Here is a 22363-nt window from a genome sequence, read left to right as displayed (position 1 = left end):
ACAAATGTCCACTAGGTGGCACTCAATATACAATCAAAAAGTTCGATCAAATGCTGGAAGGAGGGGATTGAAAGCAATACAAACTCAGACAAGTCCCAGGTTACAATTTTGTTATTTATTAATTTATACATCAATAATACATTGTGTTCCTGTAAAATAATGAGGATTTATCCATGTTATTCTTTGTGACTCCACAGACACAAATACTGGTGTGGAAGACCAGAAAGGGGAAGGAAAGCTGCTGTGAAGTTTAAATGTACATCTTTTCTTAGTCCACAGTCTTAACAGTCAGTCTACCAACTAATGAAGACTCACCACTCAGCAGAACTTGTGAGGAGAGTTCAATTCTTCTTTGACATTCAGCCTCCTCACTCCTGGACAACAACACTCCCCTTTAGTTACACAGAGCATTAGTTTAGCTTTACCCTTAATATTATAGCAGCAAGCTTTCTACTAACAGTTAACATGTTTATGATTCTAAACAAAAAGGTACTGTACAGCTACTAGAAGTCTAAGAACCTGGTTTATAACGCTTTTAGACCGGATTCAAGTGCTAGAAGCAACCCACCAATCATATATGTGTTTCTATATAGGAACAAATCTACTATTTTAACATTAATTTACAGGGTAATATACATTATATTTGTAACAGCTGAAACATCAGCACAAAAAGATCACTGTCACACAACAGCAACATATAATTAATTATATAATATATTTATATATAATCATATATAAATAATATACAATTGTCATATGCATGTAAAACAGTTAACCACGTCTCAGCCTTTTCAAATTATACCCAGAAAAGCAATTGTGGATCAAGACATGAAAGCTTTTACAAGTCCTCTCTGATAAAGAGCCACAGAAAGGCGAGGAAAAGCGCCATCAACCTGGATTATTTGAGGTCACATGACAGTAATTTGCATATTCCACAAATCTATTGCAACACATTACTGTCTACGAACAGTACACACGACTCCTGAGGGGCGCCGGTGGTAGCTGAACTCACACGTAGTACACCCACTGAACAGAACATTATTAGTACGACAATGGGTAATATTCTGATTCTAGCTATGTGCTGTGATGGTGAACAATAGGACTACAATACACAACACTCTATGCGTAGTTCTTGCCTCAGAAGTAAACCAAAGATGTAAAATACCCCCCTGTCCTCATCATCCTCACATCCTGCTGAGATTATTCCTTCAGGTGTTTGAACACCAACCAGAACTATGTTAGGTTCAACCGTCTCCTCTGAGAACAAAGGAACGCATGTTGTTAATTTTATTACTGGATCTCTCCACTAAAGGCCTGTAACAACACATATAGTAACATCCTACTGACTGACGTCAACCAAGTTCCGAGGGGCGGGGTTCCTTGAGTGTCTCAAAATTCAGATAATCTGGACTACGGCAGTTTCTCTCTCAATCCCAAACCTGAGCCGACATCATCTCCTGCTGAGGCCAGAGAGAGCGATCTGATTGCTCCTCCTTGGTTCTGCAACAAGACGTCTCTACGGTCTCTAACAAACCCACACATCCCCTGATGCCTCACAGTATAGTACAGGACAGTACACCTCCTCAAAGACGCTGCACACAGCTGTAACAAGATACACACAAGGTAATTCACAAAGAAAAGCTCTGTTATAACTGCAGTAGTAACGTATGAACGCACAACACGCATCCTTCAGCTGGCTCCGTCCTGGGAGCCCCAGACAGTGGGTTGGAGCAGGGTGGTGATGTGCAGTTAGGTTTGAGACAACAATGCCATTGTAGGGATGTTTAGTCCTTCTCTTTTTCCAGTGGTGGGTTTTGTTATTCAAAAGCCCAGATCTCAATGTCCTGTATATAGAAATCCTCCTTCTTGGAGAGCATGGGGTTGCCAAAGGTTTTACAGGAGTGACTCCTGCCGTGGTACAGGTCTCCATCCAACCACAGGCCAAACTCACCACTGAAACACATCACAGCATCTTCAGAGACTCAATCCAGACAACAAGAACATCACATACATGCTGTGAGTCTGTTCTGACAAACTTAAGAGGATGGGTGCCATTTTACTCTTCTGAACACACCTAGCAGTGACTGTGCAATGTAGGCTAACCATAACATCTTAACTTGTTTGGGATAGGGGGCAGCATTTTCACTTTTGGATGAATAGCGTGCCCAGAGAGTCCTAGACAGGTTAACTGACAACCCAGTTTCAAAGTATATTGCTAGATGAAACTTTTACATAAAAATAAAATAGCGTACCTTCCACCACCAAAAGCTAAGGAGTCCATATCTCCTTTCATGAAGAACATGTTGTCACCTGTCCATTTGTACACCTGTCAACACAGAACAGAGCACGTCACCATCTGTGTAAATATATCATTACAAACCCTCATGCCATCTTACATAAGCTCCTCATTGTCAAGAGAATGAGGCATACTAATAACAATATGATGCCTCGTTAATTTAATAAAGAAAACAACTGATTCGTACTCCTCTCAGGAAAATGCTTATCCATGTGCATGTTAATTGCTAAGACCAGAGCAGGGTTGGATGAGTTTACAACGGACATTAGGTGGAGTAAAAGTGACTGGACCACACTGGCAAATTCAGAATAAGGGTCACCAATCAGAGAGGTCAGAGGTCAGCCTACCTCAAACTCTGGACAGAACGTGAAGAGGAAGGTCTCTCCCGTGCCGTAGAATCCCTCGCTGATTTTGAAGGGTTCGGACGCCAACGCACCAAACACCTGCAGCAACACAACCAACCAGAACACACCAGGTCAGGAAACAGACAGTACGGAACCATGGTAATCTATTACAGCTCAAAGGCCCAATCCTAACTTTAGATGAGCATGCTTGTCTCACACTTGTCACACTTTTGCATAAAGTTAATGGAGGATATACACTGCTCAAAAAAATTAAGGGAACACTTAAACAACACAATGTAACTCCAAGTCAATCACACTTCTGTGAAATCAAACTGTCTACTTAGGACGCAACACTGATTGACAATATATTTCACATGCTGTTGTGCAAATGGAATAGACAACAGGTGTAAATTATAGGCAATTAGCAAGACACCCCCAATAAAGGAGTGGTTCTGCAGGTGGTGACCACAGACCACTTCTCAGTTCCTATGCTTCCTGGCTGATGTTCTGGTCCCTTTTGAATGCTGGCGGTGCTTTCACTCTAGTGGTAGCATGAGGCGGAGTCTACAACCCACACAAGTGGCTCAGGTAGTGCAGCTCATCCAGGATGGAACATCAATGCGAGCTGTGGCAAGAAGGTTTGCCTCATGTGGCTAGAGTGTGTCAGTAGTTCCTGCAAGAGGAAGGCATTGATGCTATGGACTGGCCTGCCCGTTCCCCAGACCTGAATCCAATTGAGCACATCTGGGACATCATGTCTCGCTCCATCCACCAACGCCACGTTGCACCACAGACTGTCCAGGAGTTGGCGGATGCTTTAGTCCAGGTCTGGGAGGAGATCCCTCAGGAGACCATCTGCCATCTCATCAGGAGCATGCCCAGGCGTTGTAGGGAGGTCATACAGGCACGTGGAGGCCACACACACTACTGACCCTTGTTTTAAGGACATTACATCAAAGTTGGATCAGCCTGTAGTGTGGTTTTCCACTTTAATTTTGAGTGGGACTCCAATTCCAGACCTCCATGGGTTGATAAATTTGATTTCCCTTGATAATTTGTGTGATTTTGTTGTCAACACATTCAACTATGTAAAGAAAAAAGTATATAATAAGAATATTTCATTCATTCAGATCTAGGATGTGTTATTTTAGTGTTCCCTTTATTTTTTTGAGCAGTGTATATACATTTGAGTTACGTGCACAGATCTGGACTTAGGATTCAGGTCTAATAGAGAAGTGTTGTTGTCCTACTCACTCCACCATCACTGTCCCTGATGACCAACAGCACAGGGGTGTCCTGCCCCTGCATGGCCCGGTAAAGGCTCTTGATGCTCATGCCATGCTTGGTGGTGCCATAGGCCAAGGTCCAGGGGTACCCAATGGTACGGGGAGGGAGGTTCTTCGCCAGCTGGAGAAAAGAGACAGACGCCGGGGGGGATAAACAGAAATGAAAGAGAGAAAAGGCCACAGACATCAAGGTCCATTACAGCTGCAGTGACCTTTTCCCACAGCTGGTTGTTAGAGAGTAACTGAGCTCCACACACCCAGAACACAACAGTCTCAGGAGAACAGGCTTTAAGTGTCGACCACAGAGAGACCTACAATAAGAGCGCAGCAAGCTAGTCACACACATTCTTAAGGCTCCTTCCTTTGTTGCATGTCCTAACAAGAATCCATTTTCCCCAACAGCTATTGGCCTACATGAAAATATGCCTCTTTCCTGAAGACTAACCCCACTCATGTTAAAACCCTAACAGACCTTATCTGAAAACCCCAACCATCCCAGTATTGTAATTCAGAGATTATCTGACTCAGCTACTATACCATCAGCCTTGTAATGATGAGGCTCAAGACCCTGCTGTCACTAAACAGATAGCTCCTCAGGGAGGGCCAGCACTGCTCTGGCTGAAGGCCTGTGGTTGAAGGTCAACCATGACGTTGCGTTAGGAAATAGCCCATTGACAATCAATGGGCATGGATCAAGCCATTGTGCCGGTCAGCAGTGGGAGTTATTACCTTCTCTATTTGCTGTGCCTCCAGCAGCTCGCTAGGCTCACTGAGGTTGGGTCTGAAGGTCTCAGGCTCCAGCTCCGTCTTGATAGAGGTGGCATGCTTAGAGTTCACCTCCTCCTTGGTGGTGATCTGGATACACACAGACAACAGTCACGACAGGCACTCAGGAGGAGTGGGTGGTTGTCTATCTAGTAAAGGTAATGGGGTGTCTATCGCTTTAGGATATGTCCCAAATGGCATCATATCCCCTACATAGTGCACTACTCTGCCCTGGTCAAAAGTGGTGCACTTTACAGTTAATAAGGTGACATTTGGGACAGAGCTAGACTGGGATGAACACTGTGCTCAATGTTTTCTATAGGCTAATAAACCGAACACTGTGCTCAATGTTTTCTATAGGCTAATAAACCGAACACTGTGCTCAATGTTTTCTATAGGCTAATAAACCGAACACTGTGCTCAATGTTTTCTATAGGCTAATAAACCGAACACTGTGCTCAATGTTTTCTATAGGCTAATAAACCGAACACTGTGCTCAATGTTTTCTATAGGCTAATAAACCAAACACTGTGCTCAATGTTTTCTATAGGCTAATAAACCGAACACTGTGCTAGATGTTTTCTATAGGCTAATAAACCGAACACTGTGCTCAATGTTTTCTATAGGCTAATAAACCGAACACTGTGCTCAATGTTTTCTATAGGCTAATAAACCGAACACTGTGCTCAATGTTTTCTATAGGCTAATAAACCGAACACTGTGCTCAATGTTTTCTATAGGCTAATAAACCGAACACTGTGCTCAATGTTTTCTATAGGCTAATAAACCGAACACTGTGCTCAATGTTTTCTATAGGCTAATAAACCGATACCACATTACTTACTAGGATTGGGGGTGTGTCATATGATTTCTAAGAAGGTGGTTTTCAAGATATGAATAAAGTCTCATATCAGCAGAGGCAGGATTCTTTACAGGCTAACATGAGCCCCAGGAAACACAAATATACAAGATAGGCCTACTTAATATAACAAATTAACTCAGCTTTGAAAAGCATCAATTTGGGAGCAATGGGTTTAGGGAGAACATAGACTAGACTCCTTTATGTCAGTAACACATTAAAAGGTAAGGAGCCAACCGTGGCTTATGAGAGCCTACATTTGTATTTTTTTTACCTTTATTTAACTAGGCAAGTCAGTTAAGAACAAATTCTTATTTTCAATGACGGCCTAGGAACAGTGGGTTAAGTGCCTGTTCAGGGGCAGAACGACAGATTTGTACCTTGTCAGCTCGGGTGTTTGAACTTGCAACCTTCCGGTTACTAGTCCAGAGCTCTAACCACTAGGCTACCCTTGCTGTCCCAAAGGCTCATAAAAACATGTTGGCTTCTCCAGAATTGTAATAACACTTGGAAATGTGCATTATATACAGAGGGTAAATCAGGAGGCTAAATTGTACAATGTCCGAGTTTGGATATTTCTATACTTAGCACAATAGGAAAGTTGGCTGTAGAAAATGCAAAACACAGTAAATAATGAGTGGCCCAGAAGGCCTATTTGTGATTGAGCTGGACACACGGTGTTGGACTGTTTGAGTTCCAGCGGGGGTTGTTTATCTTCCTCCATAACAGGCCTGATTGTAGACAGCCTAGCCACTGATGGCCTGACCGTGATCACATTACAGTCCTGTTGAATTACCTGCATTGTCCTGCGCAAACAATCCTGCACCCACTTAATGGATTGAATCGAATCCCACTTCCACCCACCCACCATCCCCGTCTACCTCCCTCCCTTCCCCTCTCCTCTCCCTCCAATAGAAAGCAGAGGCGGATAGGGAAGCAGCAGTTCCTCACTACCCAGATGTGGATGGATGAACACAGTTTGTGAGGAGTCACTCAGAAGTGGAGGAACACAAATTCTACATTTGATTGACAGAGTCGAGAAACCTCAGGAAAATCCCCATCCCTCAACAGCGAAGAGCTACAACATATTGTATTATGATTCACATTCTTTGTCTCTATGACAGCCTTGGGACTAGGCTATCTAATTAGCTATGGCTAATAATAAACAGTAATGAGGCATTCTTGAAACTAACCACAGCAGTGGTCAGTGAGGAGCTGTGAGAAGTGGATGCAGGGCATTATGGGAACTTTATGAAGGCATAAATTACCCTCCTCCATTTCTCTACCAGGTATTAGTTGCTGGTTGCACAAAACTCTTCAAATTATCTCATAGCGGTTCTTTGGACAGTTGCTACACGAGGCTGCAGCATCATACTGCTGGCCCATCCCAGGGCCCTGGTCAAGGTTAGCCCAGGTCAAAGTTAGTCCAGGTAGGCCCAGGTCAGCCCAGCTAGGACAACTGGGTGAGAGGCAAGAGGTCAGAAACACACTGAGGAGCTAACAGAGCCTGGCAGGGGCTAATCTAAGAATGGCACCTTATTCCCTACATAAGTGGCCAAACGTAGTGCACTACATAAGGAATAGGGTACCATTTGGGAAGTAGTCTAGAAAAAGGGAAGGGAGAACTGGAGCTTTGCTGAGTGGGGCACCTGAAGCCGCTTGCAGAGAGATTTCAGATCTTCACTGTTTAGCGCATCGATCCGGCGGTGGTACTCAGTCAGTGACACTACCTGGGGGGCGGAGACAGGAAGAGGAAGTGTAACTCAGCTGCTGGCGATGGAGGAAAAAGGATGAGCACAGCAGAGGGAGGGGAGAGAGTACATTTGAAGGTGGAGAGACCTGACATCACTGTGTATATTTTTTCATCTATCGTTATGTGATATTCAGGTCTCCATTAAATAGGCTTGGTTTAAAGTCTAATATTTGAACAAGAGGTGGTTGATATGAACCAATAGAAGTGTTTTGCATGGTTGTGTAATCTAAATCAACACCACTAGTGGATGTTAGGACCAGCCAGAGGGACGAGAGGCAGACAAGCCATTCTGACACAGGCAGAACAAAAACAACTTAAACCAGAGAAGCCACACAAGGACATTCTTCTGATAAACTTAATCAATTGAGAGGATCCGTTGGACTGTAGGTGATACGACACCAGTGCACCGTCAAGCACTTGGCAGCCTGTTAGTGTACAAACATGTTAATCTGTTGCACAATACTGTGCAAGTCAAATTGAATCACCCATTTGGTATAGCTTGACAAGAGCACAGAGGAACTCCAAAAATTCTGATGTAACGATTTAATTAGCCACGCCCAGAAAGCATATCAAAAATCATTCTGTCAGTATGTGTACTAAGCCATGGAGAACAAGTCCCAGACAGCCTCGCTTGACCTGCTGATCAGAGATGACCGACCCCCCAAATAAGGGAGTAGTAAACTTACTTAGTGATGGGGGGGAAATCAATAGTTACATATCGCAATATTATTTAGGGCAATATTGGTACTTTGACTCCAAGTAATCAGGGGGCAGGGGGGGTCTAAGTAGCTTTAGCTATTGCTAGTTGGCTGTACCTGTGCCAAAACTCCCAATAAGTTTCATCCTATAGCTTGTTCTGCACCTTTTTAAATAGTGAGCCAACATATTTTCAGCAATTCTATTTCCATGACTGATCAAAACTCCTTTTCTAATGCTCTCCTCTCTCTGCAGCTGACATACAGTGAGCAATATGCAGAATTGTGAGAATCGCAATACATATCCTAAGTATGGTGATAATATCGTATCGTGAAGTCCCGGGCAATTCCCAGCGCTAGTGCTGCTTTTCATCATCATTAATAATAATGCGCTGAAGCAAACATCTCTGCCAGACAGAGCTCATGGAAGCTAGCACACACGGGAATCCCCCTTCAAAACATCCTATCAGCAGTTCTGGCTGAGTCTAACAATAGCTACAAGTTCTACCTCCACAATAACATCTTAAAGCCAGACTTCTACTTCAGAAGGTAGCTAAGCCCCTTGAGGCCCGGCTCTTCAAGGGGATGTGACCATGAACCAGCACAAAGTGCGATCATGGGGTCATATGAAATAGCATAACAAAGCCATTCAAGAGGTGCACAACTCCAGATACAGTAGGCCTACTTAATAGGTTTCTATGGACACGAGCAGTGCTGTGGGTGGCCCTCAGGGACCGGAGCTGTGTACCCCTGCAAATGAAGCCTATCCATAAATATGTTATGATACTGCATGTAAAAAACTAGAACAATTATGAAATTGTCTGAATCTATTATAGAATTAGGCTATACATGAATTGCTGCCATAAACTAGTTAAAAGTTAGTTGAGTCAAGTTGGATTGGGCAAACTTGGGTCAAGCGGGAAACAAGTTACCCTGAAACACCTCTTTAGTCACCTTAAATCATGGTGTAAATAACGTTTTCCCAAACAAGCTGCCACATTACAGTTCTCAATAATGCAAAGAAAAGGGTAAACTACAGTGTTCATTAAATATTTATTTGGAGCCTAACTTTAGCTGACACTAAAGTGCAGTCTATTGAGAAAAGCCAAGTCAGGCCAGTTTGCTGCAATCCCCATCTTCTGTGTTCAGGAGGAAGGTCTCAGGCTAGCCAACGACCATAGCCTGGTGCCAGTCTGTTTGTGCTTGACAATGAGAAATGGAGTTTGCAAGAGCACAAAGATCTGAGACCAGGCTACAATATTCAAGCTATTCTCTGCTCCCTTTCCTCCCAAATAACAACTTACATGAAGGTCATTCTTTCCAAAACAGACATATTGCATCAGCCCATCCAACTAACGTTATAGATATAATATCTCACCATTACAGAGAAGCCGATCACTGTCAATGCAATGGAAATTGTAGAACTGTAAGCTATACACAGTGTATTGATACAATGTCGCAAGTTAGCTACGATGTTATTAGTTACTGACGTTATATACAATATAGCACGATGTTCACAAACTGTTCTGTTCACTGAAAAAAACGGAACCTCAAAACTTTCCAAAACGAGAACCAAAGATAAGGAGTGATACAAAGCGACAACATCAAGTGCTGTTTTTTTTAGACTCATCAGATATGTCAGTGACTATTTGGATTTCAGTCAGTCACTGGGCAAGCCGTTTGCATTTTTTTTTAGCAAGCTAGCCATCCAGTAATGTAGCTAGCAGGCTAACAACAACAAAACACGCGCAGCTAAAACACGGACTGTTATAGATACATACATAAGTGTACTTAGGGGTCAGCGGCGTTTCTTCCTTCACCCTTCTAGAGAACATTTCTTTCTTTCGGGGCGAGGTTGAGCTCGACAGTCACATTCCTGAAGTAATTCCAATATCCACAAGTCGATGTTGAACCAGACACCGGACGGGCGGGGACTCTACTAGCTAACTAAAATAGAAACATTTTAGAAGGGTCTTCGATGTTTGTTTGACACCCGCAAGAGCCAGTGGCAATGCAGGACAGGGGCAAAGCCAGCTCCTTATTTGCTCAAAGGCAGAGGGCACTTCCTATTTGCATACTTCACTAGAGCAATTTAAAGATACAATACCAATACATTAATAAAAAAAAATGTTTCATGAGGTACTGTAGGGAGATCAAATGCACTTATCGTCTAACATCACTGTAACAATAAAAAGCTTGGTGAATCACCTTTGAGTAGTTTGGGCACACATCACACGTTAATCAATGAAGTAGCTTGAATTGTCATACTTGCCATATTGCATGACATACAATACACATACAGCACAGTAGACCTAATGATCAATGACCAAATAAAGTATCATAAAAGGCTAACAGCATTATAGTTATTACAGACAAATAATATAAGTATTGTTTAAAATCCATGTTTACCTTAAAGGGTCAACGTAAAAGAGAGGCAACTATTTACTTATTCAAATCACTGGATCATGTAGCCTCTTCAGGACCAGGCCCAAACAAATCAGCCCACTTTGTTTCCTACAGCATTCACTTACATTAAAATTTAAATCCCAGCCACAGCTTGCGTATCAATTTCTGTATGCAATGAATATATCCTCTCACCATTATACCTCACGCAAGTGCAGCCAGCCAACCTATTGAACAGACTTTGAGCAGCCATGTCCACACACTGGACTTTTTCCTATTCCTCTACATTCACACCAGAATAATATATTCACACCAGAATAATGCATTAACAGTCCTTAATTTGTTCTTTCAAAATCTTGCTTCTTAAATCCTAAAACCCTACATCCACATTTGAGGGGAAATGAAAATCCCATAAAGCCACTATTAAGGATGAGCGAACTGAACACAACTATGTATATTACGGACACAAGAATGCCCACACGTTTTAAAGAATTCACTATGTGCCTTCCCGGCATTGAACCAACCAGCTTTTCACAACGGGAACCATTCCATCCATCTGTCTACAACTGCGGAACACCCCAGTCAGTCAGGTCATCCAGCATTACTATAGTTTGGGATGACCGACGACAACAGAGATATTAATGCATGCCATATATACTGCATTAATAACGTGGACAACTGACTTGGAACAAAATGATTTCACAATCATGCAAAACATTGTGGTTGTTGTAATCTGAGTGAAAATTGCGCATTTCCGACCAAAGGAAATAGTATTCACACAAATTACACAATAAACATAACTATAACACATCAAGCAAACACTTGGACAGATTGATCAAAACAATGTAATCATAAATGACAGTGTAATAATTTGAACACACAAATAACCTTAAGGAGCATAGATAATGATGACGGCAGAATAACAATGCGAATACATTCCATTCAACACTACACACAGTCATATCACCACAAAAGAAATCACTTGACTGAATAAAAGCATATAACAAATAGGACATGTATGGATTACAACACAGGCTGGATGAGAAGGTAAATATACAGAATGTACCAAACATTAGGAACACCTCGTCTTTTCATGACATAGACTGACAAGGTGAATCCAGGTGAAAGCTATGATCCCTTATTGATGTCACTTCAATCAGTGTAGATGAAGGGGAAGAGACAGGTTAAAGAAGGACTTTTAAGCCTTGAGACAATTGAGACATGGATTGTGTATGTGTGCCTTTCAGAGGGTGAATGGGAAAGACAAAAGATTTAAGAGTCTTTGAATGGGGTACGGTAGAAGGTGTCAGGCGCACCAGTTTGAGTGTCAAGAACTGCAATGCTGCTGGTTTTTTCACACTCAACAGTTTTCCGTGTGTATCAATAATTGTCCACCACCCAAAGGACATCTAGTCAACTTGACACAACTGTGGGAAGCATTGGAGTCAACATGGGCCAGCATCCCTGTGCAATGCTTTCAACACCTTGTAAAGTCCATACCCCCAATGAATTGAATCTGTTCTGAGGGCAAAAGGGGGCGCAACTCAATATTAGGAAGGTGTTCCTATTGTTTTGTACACTCATTGTATTGTAACTACTACACATACTACTGTACAGCAACATTCAGCCATGTAAGAAACAACACAGACTGTAGAATGTAGTGTGGAACACCTCAGTTCTCTAGTCCTTACCTCCCACTCTTTGTTGTTGATATCCGTGAGGGGTTCGTCTTCTCTTGTCTCAAACCCCGAAGGCTTCTTGACCACCATGAACCCTGGCTCGTGGCCGATGCCCTTCACCCCCTCCCCATACATGTCTGGGGTCCACTGGATGAAGAACACATACAGGTGCTCGGACCTGGGGAGGGGAGAGAGGTAGAAACACAGACAGCCAGACTGTCACGCCCTGATCTGTTTCACCAGTCTTTGTGATTGTCTCAATCCTCCTTGAGGTGTTGCCCATCTTCCCCATTATCCCCTGTGTATTTATACCTGTGTTCTGTGTTTGTCTGTTGCCAGTTCGTTTTGTTCCTCAAACCTACCAGCATTCTCCCCTTGCTCCTGTCTTGTCTATATTCTTGTTCTCTAGTTTTCCTGGTTTTGTCCTTCTGCTTGCCCTGACCCTGAGCCTGCCTGCTGTCCTGTACCTTTGCCCTCTACTCTGGATTACCACCCTCTGCCTGCCCTGACCTTGAGCCTGCCTGCCTGCCATCCTGTACCTTTGCCCCACTATTCTGGATTACCGACCTCTGCCTGCCGTCCTGTACATTTGCCTTCCCGTGTTCGAATTAATAGACTTTTGTTCCTTTGACACTGTCGGAACCTGGGTCTTACCTTCAAACGTGATAGTACGAACTGGCCATGACTGACCCGGCAGACTCGGACCAGCCGCACAAATCTATCGCCGGCCAATGATCTGTCATTGGAAGGCACGAGGAGTTGCCTTCGTGGTCTGATTGAAGGGTTCCAGGCCGTGGCCGAACGTCACGACCAGGCATTGTACACATTAAGGGAGCAAGTCCGTGGGTTGTCTACCAAGCAACCTATCACAACAGTAACCTCCCAGCCCCTTAGTAATCTGGCTGGTAGCAGCGCCGTCACCTCAGTTTCCCGGGAACCCTGCTTACCTCCCCCGGAGTGCTTAGATGGAGAGTCGGGCACCTGTCGGGCGTTTCTCACTCAGCGTTCCCTCATCATGGAGCTGCAGCCTTCCTCCTTTCCCTCTGACTGCTCTAAGATACCGTACCTCTTTACGCTGATGTCCAGGATGGCCCTAGCTTGGGCTACGGCCATTTGGGAACAACCGTCGGCCGTATGCTTCAGTCTGAAGTTTGAGACTCCGTGGTCCGGGAGAGAGGCTGCCTGGAAGTTACTCCAGCTTCGGCAGGACTCTCTCAGTGCGGCAGACTATGCGGTGGAGTTCTGCGCGCTAGCAGCAGAGGGTACTTGGAACCCGGAAGTGCTGTTCGACATGTTCCTGCACGGATTATCGGAGGAGGTAAAGGATGAGCTTGCAGCACGAGAACTACAGACGGATCTCGACTCACTCATCGCTTTAACCATCCGGATCGATTGTCGGCTGTGGGAACGTATGAGGGAGAAGAGGTCCAATTGTGGTCCCAATCCCTCGCTTAAGGATCCCACCTTGCATCTAATGAACTCCGGAAGTCCCCGGGGTCACCCACCAGACCATCCCCGTCAACCTACGAGTGTCGGGGAACCACAGCGAGACGATCCAATTCCTGCTAATTGAGTCTCCGCAGGTTTCCGTGGTATTGGGATTCCCTTGTCTCCAGCGACACAATCCCTCTATTGACTGGTCTACTGGTGCCATCGTGGGCTGGAGTCCGTTCTGCCACACTCATTGCCTGAAGTCAGCTCTGCCTGCCCCGGGATGTCTTCCTGCGGAGTCCTTGGACCTCTGGGAGGGGTTCAGTAAGGCCCAGGCTACTTCGCTTCAGCAGTCCCGACCGGTATCCAAGAAGGTCAAGCAAGATGCGCTGGCACGCCGCTATAGCCCCGTGGCTACACCCCCAGAAGCCGAGACCTTTCTCCCCCGCTCCAAGATCATTAGCCCCTTTGCTGTTCGTCCTCTGTTGCCCCGTAGCCTCCGTATACTTCCTACTTTTTCTGTGTCGAGAATTAAACCCATGTCTCACAGCCCTTTATCTCCTGTTTCCTGTCTCCTGTGGCCGTCTCTAAATGGCATGAGTCTGTTATGCCACTCTGCTGTCTTGTGTCTCTATGTATCAGGTTGTATATGGTCTTTTTCCCCACTGTCTGGAACTCTCCCACCATTGTCAGGATACTTTACACATATCTTCTGGGTCGCCACTCAACTAGGTCATCCAGCAGGCATAGTCAGTCTGCCAGTGTGTGTGTGTGCATGCACGTGTGTTTGTGTGTACGAAAGTGTTTGTGTACGTGAGTATGTGTAAATGTGCGCATCTGTGCACGATGTGTGTGTGTATGTATAAAGGCACAGTGCTACCCATGGGAACAGAGCCAGCAATGTAACAGGGCAGCATTACAGGAGACATTCTGAGATAAACACATTCCAACCACCCTACAATGGCACATGGCCATGGTGATGGTGGTGTGACTGTGTCTGTGACCAGAGACAAGATTGGTGGCCTGTCTGCCTGCTTCAAATGAGATTAACATGTGAGACTGAGAGGAGTGTGCTGTGCTGGTCAACACAAGCCTACTGGCTACTGGGAATGAAAACAGCTGTAGGGCAGAGTTTCCAAAGCCAAAGAATGGCTGGTCAAACATCTTATCAGATTCATAACTTTCTGCCCTCTCGCTCTCCAGGACTGGAGACAAAGGCAGCACTGTGCTTGGACCCAACATTGATAATGAGGTTGTGGCAAATTCATTGCAACAAAGTGACTTTTCAGCATTAACTAATTGAATTAAGCTGTTGAAGCAATTTGGAATAATTCACTAGAAAAACATATTTTACAGCTTTTGATGAATATACATGTTTCCTTGTACTGTTCTTTGAAAGGCCTAAACGATACATTCATTATGAATACTGCTGACATTGCTGTGCAACATCCCAGCGGAGTCAAAATTGACAGATCTCCTTACGATCAATACCTATATACATAAAAGAGCAAAAACAGTTCATTTGTGCTGTTGTGGACAGAAATGTCATCCAAAGCACACTGAGATACTGCACAAAATATATGTAACTGAATTGCTTTTCACAGCCTGGTCCACTTTTCACACAGGGGAAAAAGTGGTTAGTTGTGTTCCCTCTGTGAAAAATACATGTATTCTATTCTATAGATATTTGTGTATGTCTGTGTGTGTGACCGTGTGTGTCTGCAGAGTGGGTGAATAAATACATAATGTAGCTGTCTGGTCTGGTCTAGTGGCAGCATAGTGAGATGGGCTTGGCACTGGGCAGACAATGGGGCTGCACTACAGTGATTCTGCAAACCTTGGCGCTGCAGTGTGGTGCACACACACACACACACTCACCTCTCCTGCGGCACAGCGAACCAGTACTCATGTTTCCTGTCCCTCTGAGCGTACTGCTGCATGGAGGCGCTGGCGTTGGACACAAATGTCTTCTTCATGGGCTGGCCCACCCGCAGACACAGGAACTTGTGGGACCGGTGCCTCCGCCGCTCCATGGACACTGTAGAGCCACATGACAAACAGGAAATAATCACATGATAATGAATTGTTATCTTATCCATCTTAACACTTACATGGCCAAAGCAGATACCAATCGGATTTCAATCTTTCAGAATATGTTTCAATTTAGTGACCAAATGTAGGCCTACTCCTGGTTTAAAACATATCCTCTTATTATCTAGTAGTCCCTCACTACAACACTGGACCTAATCCATCTGTAATTAAGAAAACATTTCAGATCTATTTGATAACAGGGTCTTTATTTCAAATTTTTTTATTTCACCTTTATTTAACCAGGTAGGCCAGTTGAGAACAAGTTCTCATTTACAACTGCGACCTGGCCATGTGACCTAGATCTCCTCCTCTGTTTACCAGGTATCTCAACAGACAGTAATTCTGTGCCAGAATAATAGGAAGATGATCCCAATAAACATAGATCATAACGGATCGTGACACCAAACATATACCTGCTTTTATTAACGACCCATTAGAAGGTCAAATCAGTGGGACTTCTACAAAGAAAAGAGACACTTTGTGACATAACACAGACTGGGATCCATAGTCACAAACAGAGCCAGAGAAATGGTTCATCTACTTAGAAAACACAGCTCAGTGGGAAAAATTATATTTGAAAACGCAGTAATTGGGCTTGTTTTGAAGTGGGGCCTCGGCTAGCGTCTGCCATGGTAATATGGTGTGGAGTAAAGCAGAATCCTGCTGTGATCCCAGCCAATAAGAGAAAACATTCTAGGAACTCTCTGTGGGGTGAGAATTATGGTGATATAAATTATTTGAACACAACCAGACCTGGGTTCAACCAGTATTAGTTTCCTTTCAAAAAATACTTTGAGAGTTTGATTGAGCCTGCCTGGAGTGGCAGATGGGCGGAGTTTGCACTTTTGGGACTATTCCATTGGTTCCAATGCACCAGGCAAACTCAATGAGGTGCAGCAAAAGTGTTCAAAAGAAAACAAATACTATTAGAACCCAGGTCTGAACACAACTAAGTGAGGCACTAGAGCTCAAATAGAACTGTAGAACAGTGGAAGAATAACATACATAGCACCTATAGCAGGCATGACACAGAACACAGTAGTGGTTTGAGCCTGCACACTACTGTGGTAGTCCATATTCTAAGGTAAGAAATGTTCAATGTTTACTGAAAAAGACATCAAACCAAAAAGAGAAGGCAGCTATAAAATGTAAATAGTTAAGTCACTTCAAATGCTGCACGTGTCTCTGAGAGTTTTAAATGCAGGCCGTCTAAACACTACTGTGTTTCCCCTCAGATGTTAGGTATGGGTGTTTGAGTTGTCTCTCTGTGTTTGATTTTTCACGTTTTAGCCTATCTTGGAGTTGAGTGCACGTGGCAGCAGACCGGCTAACAGCAGAGTTAGATCAAAGCGGAGTATAATGCCTCATTCCTGCTCATTCCTGTAAGTGATAACAGCACACCACACATTTCCACAGTTCTCTCTCCCTTTTTTAGTCCAGTTACAACTGGGGAGGCACAAAGGTGTGACAGGAGGTTATCAGGAGCACACTGCAGCCGAGGTGTACGGAAGCAGTCGGAGCCAACCTTCATGTGATAGCACTGGGAGCTTCATTAGAATAAACATGATGATGATAATTGCAGAGATGGCAAATGGCAGCATCATACCTGGCAGTGAGGATGTGTAATAATCTGCAATAACTGTCTATAGATTTGCCTTCATGTTGAGAACTCAAGTAGGGTGGAAGCTGAACATATTTTCGCACCTACTGAAAAACAATTTAAGCGCATATTGTAAGGCTATGTATTTCATATTTTCATAATACAACAGAGATCCGTTATCTCACTACCTTCTGCAGAGTCCTGTCCCTCCTCCTTTTTTGTTACATTCTCCATTTGCTCTGTGGCTTGTTGCATAGTGTGACTCTTCCACATCTTCCTCAGTTCCTCCACGTCCGTCTCGGAGTCCCGGGACCCTTCTCTGCTCAGTTTGGGCCTGTCCCCTGGACTCCCCTCCTGGCCGGAGGGCTCCCCAGGCCCGGTGGTAGAGCTCTGTGAGGCAGGGCGTGAGGATGGTCCCTGGCCTAGTCCCTGGCTGGTGGTGAGTGTGCTTGGTGCTGCCTTCTCCACATCCACACTGTGCTGCTTGGAGCCCATGGGAGACTGGCTCCGGGCCGTGTGGCTGTCTGGATTGTCTACTGCTGTGGTGGGTTGTTTCCCCTGGCCCTCCACTGGCGGCTGGCTGACTGATTTGCAGGCGCAGCTTGCGGCCCCTGGGGCTTCTCCTGGGGGGATGAAGGCCTCCACCTGGGTGACAGTTTGGATGGACTCTGTGGAGGCTGTGGCTGAGGAGGACATGTCCAGCCGGGGGTCTTCGGAGGAAGTGGCCTCCTCCCGAATTGGGGAAAGCTCTGACTCTGTAAAGACGTCCTCGGAGAAGGAGCCCTCCGTGCTGTGGGGGGCCGCGCTGCCACTGCCGTTGCCCGGGACTCTCAGACGTTGCTCCGGGTCTGGCTGAGAGGAGGTGGAGGGCCCGCGCTCTGACGTCAAAGGCTCCAGATGTCTAGATAGGGAAGAAAACAGTAAAGAAGAAAATACAAGTTAGAGAGGTCTGAATTTGAATGCATCAGAATGGAACCATTTTATTGGGTTTATTACAGTATAATGTGGAGAGACCAGGTGAAACATGTCATCCTCTCAATATGGAATTAATATGAATCATGTTTGTTTGGCGCATAAGTGAACGGCTCTGCATAATAATCTGAAGAGGTTTTGTAAAATTAACAGGGACACAGTGTAACAAAAAAACTGTGCAGCCAGCCAGCCAACGAACAGGATTCCTCTACATACTGTAACAGCGCACTAGACTCCACATGTTCTCCAAAGACCTCATGGGACTAAAATAGTTTGTTCCTAGGTCCACCGGTGTCTATGATAAAACACTGGCATTTGTTATTGTCTGCTCTTTGAGACAGAGAGAGACAGAATCTGCTTGCATCATATTTGAGAAAACAGCTGTCCTAACACACAGAGACAATGGCTGCGTTTCAATCTCAAAGTAGAACCCGCAGCCCTTGAATGAAGTTTTACATCGTCACATCCGAGTGTACCTTAAATGTCCCTTGCCCAAGCAAGGGAGAGTGATGATCGGAGAGGCAACATCCTTGGTGGAAATCTGGAAGTTGAGCTTAAAAACAATCAACCTAAAGCTATTAATGTACCTAGTAAGCTAACATATCTAGCTAGCACTCCTGTCAGGTAGCTGGCTACAGTTACCCATAGCTGGCTAGCTAGTTTTATTGTTTGGTCATTTATTCTGATACATTTCAGAATTCCCCAAAATATGTTTATGAATCTAGCTCCGTTTTATAGGCTCCTCACTGCGAGACTAAGCTAATTTGCCAACGCTAAAATCAATGTCTATTTATATTTTCTAGCAAGCTAGCTTCAATACTTTTTCTGACATGCCAAAAATGCAGCCTTGTTGATAAAATTTGACACTTCGCGGCCACCAGATTTGACATGATGTGACTACAGTTTGCATTGAATTGTGGGTCGTATCAACCCCCGCAAGTGACCAAAGTGGTTTACTCGCTCCTTTGGGCTAAATCGAGGGCAGAGGGGGTAACGTTAGTGAATTGGACCTCCACTTAAGATGGCAATCAAACTGCATCTGGTTTCGACGGGGATTGCCCTGAGGGAAAGTGGCTAGGGCAAGGGGTGAGGGGGTATAAATAACATGTTTGGACTGCAGGCAATAACCATTAGACGTCACAAAAGATGCTTCATGAGAGCTGAACACCTAACACAGCCCAAATCCACCACTGAACATTCATAGACATACTGGATGGGCACTAGAGTGGAAGGGCTAAGCATAACTCTATAGTTACAATAATAATAAATGTTTCCTAGCAGACACTTTCATCCAACTTACAGTTCAGTAAGTGCATACATAATTAGCATATGTATGTGATCTGAGCAGGACGTGAACCCACGACCTTGGCATCGCTGCCGCTGCGTTCTTAAGAACCGAGCCACAGAGGAACACAGCTACAAATAGCTAATGCTTTGGTAAGATTTCATCATAGTATTAATATAACACAATTATCTTGATCTGAGCAAACAATCCACGTTAAATTGCTAATAAAAACAGAGACGGTAGGAGATCTGTATGTGGGTGGCATGCCATGGAGATAAACTAAGCTGGCTGCTGAAGTGGATATATTATTACATCAAGCAAATGGGTGAGCAATCCAGACGTAGGTGGGTGCATGCATAGTTCATTAACCTTGCTATAATTGTCATTTCCTTTTCCTTTTTGGCATGGGGGATATAATGAATCTGTTGGATGGTTTCTGATGTAATCAGTGTGCGCCTGCAGTGCCGGGCTGATGAAGTGATTATGGAGGGGCTGTAACCAGGGATGGAGTGGTAGAAAAATAAGTGGGTAAACGAGTGATGTGTAACGTAAACGCAAACGCAAACAACGTTAATTTTGTGTAATAGGTGCGGAAACGCTACTCCTCTCCACTACATTCCTGTTACTGTGGTTCAGTAGGCACAAAACGGATGCTACGGTGTGCTCTAATGAACGGGACCCCTGTGTGTGACTGTCAGACAGACAGACCGACAGACAGACGACAGGGCTCTTACGCAGGCACGGCCTCTCTGATCTTGCTGTCAGTGATCTCCTTGTAGATGGCTGCAGACATGACCTCCTCCAGGGGACACATGTAGCCGTACTCCTCACAGCCGTGCTCCTGCACCAGAGGGTCCATCCTGTGGGGGTCAAACATGATGTTGTTGGGCGTCACCAGCAACACCCCGCTCACCGCACCCTGAGGGGAGAGAGAGAGAGAGAGAGAGAGAGAGAGAGAGAAGTGGGAGAGAGATAAAGAAAGAAAGAAAGAAAGAAAGAAAGAAAGAAAGAAAGAAAGAAAGAAAGAAAGAAAGAAAGAAAGAAAGAAAGAAAGAAAGAAAGGGTTAGACTGAGTAATATAGCTAGGGCATGAAAAAGCTGGCAGTGAAAGAAATGTGTCAGCCATTTACTGGAGGAGATATATTACCTTGCCAGCATAAATAAACAAAATGGCTGTACTGTACTGCAGGTATCCAAAAGAAACTGATGGATATTGACTATGAACAGGAAGCTCCAATACTGACCTCCCTGTGGGGGTGAAAGCTGCAAAGCTTTGATTTAGACTGAATGGATCAATATTGGTTTAATTTTGTTCAATAGCATGGATCTGAGCTACTAGAGGTGGATGTTGGCTGGCGGAGGGCCAGCATTCCTGAAAGTACTCTGAATTTCTCCATGAGCTTACCTTATAATACTGTACTTATTTTATATATAGAAAATACTATATATATTGTATAGTACTGTAATATATATATGAATATACATGATATGTACCTTGCCGTCTGTGATGTACTTGCAGTTGATTTTGAGGAACTTCTCTGTCAGGGCCTCTTCCTCCTCGGAGGTGGACGACACTACACGGGCCTGGCGGAGTGCTGAGAACACCGGAGCATGGTGATGATGGTGAGCCTCTGGCCTGGGAGCGCCATCGGATTCCTACAGGGGTGGCCATTTTGAATAACAGGAGAGGAGGGAGAAGTAAAGGGTGGACAAGAATGAACACATTTATAATTTAGTGATATGGTTAAAACAGTTAGTTATAGCTTTAGATTATCCTCCAAATCATATAGAATAGATCAAGTCAATAGAACAGTATCAACAGCAGCGTATCAATTCAACAACACTCAACGCTCAGACAACATTGAGTTGAATGTAATCAATATAAGCAATCTTAGATTTCAGTAACAAACTTCTTGCACACTTCACATACCATAGAAATAGAATGAATAGAAAGGTAATCTCATTCAAGTCAATGATGGCATAATGGGTGGACTGGCAGCCATTTTGAGTGGCAGCCATTTTGAGTGGGAGCCATTTTGAGTGTACCCATGGCAGGAAGTAAAAGCAGAAAGTATACCCTTCAATCTGTGCTGTGATTTCAACTCAACTGACATTACAAAAAAATACATTCCATTGCAGTTAGCATCATTTGAATGAACATTCTACATTACTGTGGCAATCTAGCATCTGTTTATAGAAAATTTGAAAATACCATAAAGATTATTGCTTCACAATATCTGGCAGCCATTGTGAATGTACGTACTCATGAGTTTACCAGTCAAATGTCCAGGGTTAGAGCTTTCAAGCCATTCTATTCATTATATTTCTATGTCACATACTCAAGCGACATGTTACATTGCATGTAACCTGATTATATAACAAGTGATAATAACGAAGAAGGAGTTGGCAAAATCAGAACTAAGTTTGTCTCCCTACATCAAACCAATCAGCCAGGGTATCTAAATATACAGTGGAGTATAGTTAGTCTACATGTAGCAATGTTTTCTGCACTGCTAGCCAATCAGGTTAACAAACAGACAGAGACAGAGAAACACATGTACACTACATGACCAAAGTATGTGTACACCTGCTCGTCGAACATCTCATGTCAAAAATCATGGGCATTAATATGGAGTTGGTCCACCCGTTGCTGCTATAAGAGCCTCCACTCTTCTGAGAAGACTTCCCACTAGACGTTGGAACATTGCTACGGGGATTTGCTTCGCTTTAGCCAAGAGTATTAGTGAGGTTGGGCAGTGATGTTGAGCGATTAGGCCTGGCTCGCAGTCGGTGTTCCTATTCATCCCAAAGGTGTTAGATGGGGTTGAGGTCAGGGCTCTGTGCAGGCCAGTCAAGTTCTTCCAAATCGATCTCGACAAACCATTTCTGTATGGACCTCGAATT

The 22363-nt window shown here is 44.2% G+C and overlaps 1 protein-coding gene across 10 annotated transcripts in view; it reads right to left on the bottom strand.

Moving 5' to 3' along the window:
- Positions 1 to 95: 95 nt before the first annotated feature.
- The window catches only part of LOC112222798 (oxidation resistance protein 1), a 199010-nt gene continuing 176742 nt past the window's right edge, over positions 96 to 22363 (bottom strand). For 8 of the 10 annotated variants that reach the window (XM_042304791.1, XM_042304789.1, XM_042304790.1 and 5 more), the window contains 11 exons: positions 20954 to 21115; positions 20194 to 20378; positions 17391 to 18103; positions 15390 to 15549; positions 12093 to 12258; positions 7200 to 7280; positions 4656 to 4781; positions 3895 to 4047; positions 2644 to 2739; positions 2253 to 2326; positions 96 to 1953 (listed from right to left, as the gene is read on the bottom strand). In XM_042304791.1, the coding sequence (XP_042160725.1) occupies positions 1818 to 1953; positions 2253 to 2326; positions 2644 to 2739; positions 3895 to 4047; positions 4656 to 4781; positions 7200 to 7280; positions 12093 to 12258; positions 15390 to 15549; positions 17391 to 18103; positions 20194 to 20378; positions 20954 to 21115 (2052 nt within the window). In that variant the 3' untranslated portion in view covers positions 96 to 1817. Of the gene's footprint in view, positions 1954 to 2252; positions 2327 to 2643; positions 2740 to 3894; positions 4048 to 4655; positions 4782 to 7199; positions 7281 to 9779; positions 10003 to 12092; positions 12259 to 15389; positions 15550 to 17390; positions 18104 to 20193; positions 20379 to 20953; positions 21116 to 22363 lie in introns of those variants that run through there. The other 2 variants (XM_042304792.1, XM_024385580.2) reach the window with 2 other exon arrangements.

The sequence above is a fragment of the Oncorhynchus tshawytscha genome, linkage group LG23 (genome assembly GCF_018296145.1).
Source record: "Oncorhynchus tshawytscha isolate Ot180627B linkage group LG23, Otsh_v2.0, whole genome shotgun sequence".
In the NCBI taxonomy this organism is placed as follows: domain Eukaryota; kingdom Metazoa; phylum Chordata; class Actinopteri; order Salmoniformes; family Salmonidae; genus Oncorhynchus; species Oncorhynchus tshawytscha.
Note: the sequence above shows the minus strand (reverse complement) of the source record. Positions and strands in the feature narration are given on the sequence as shown.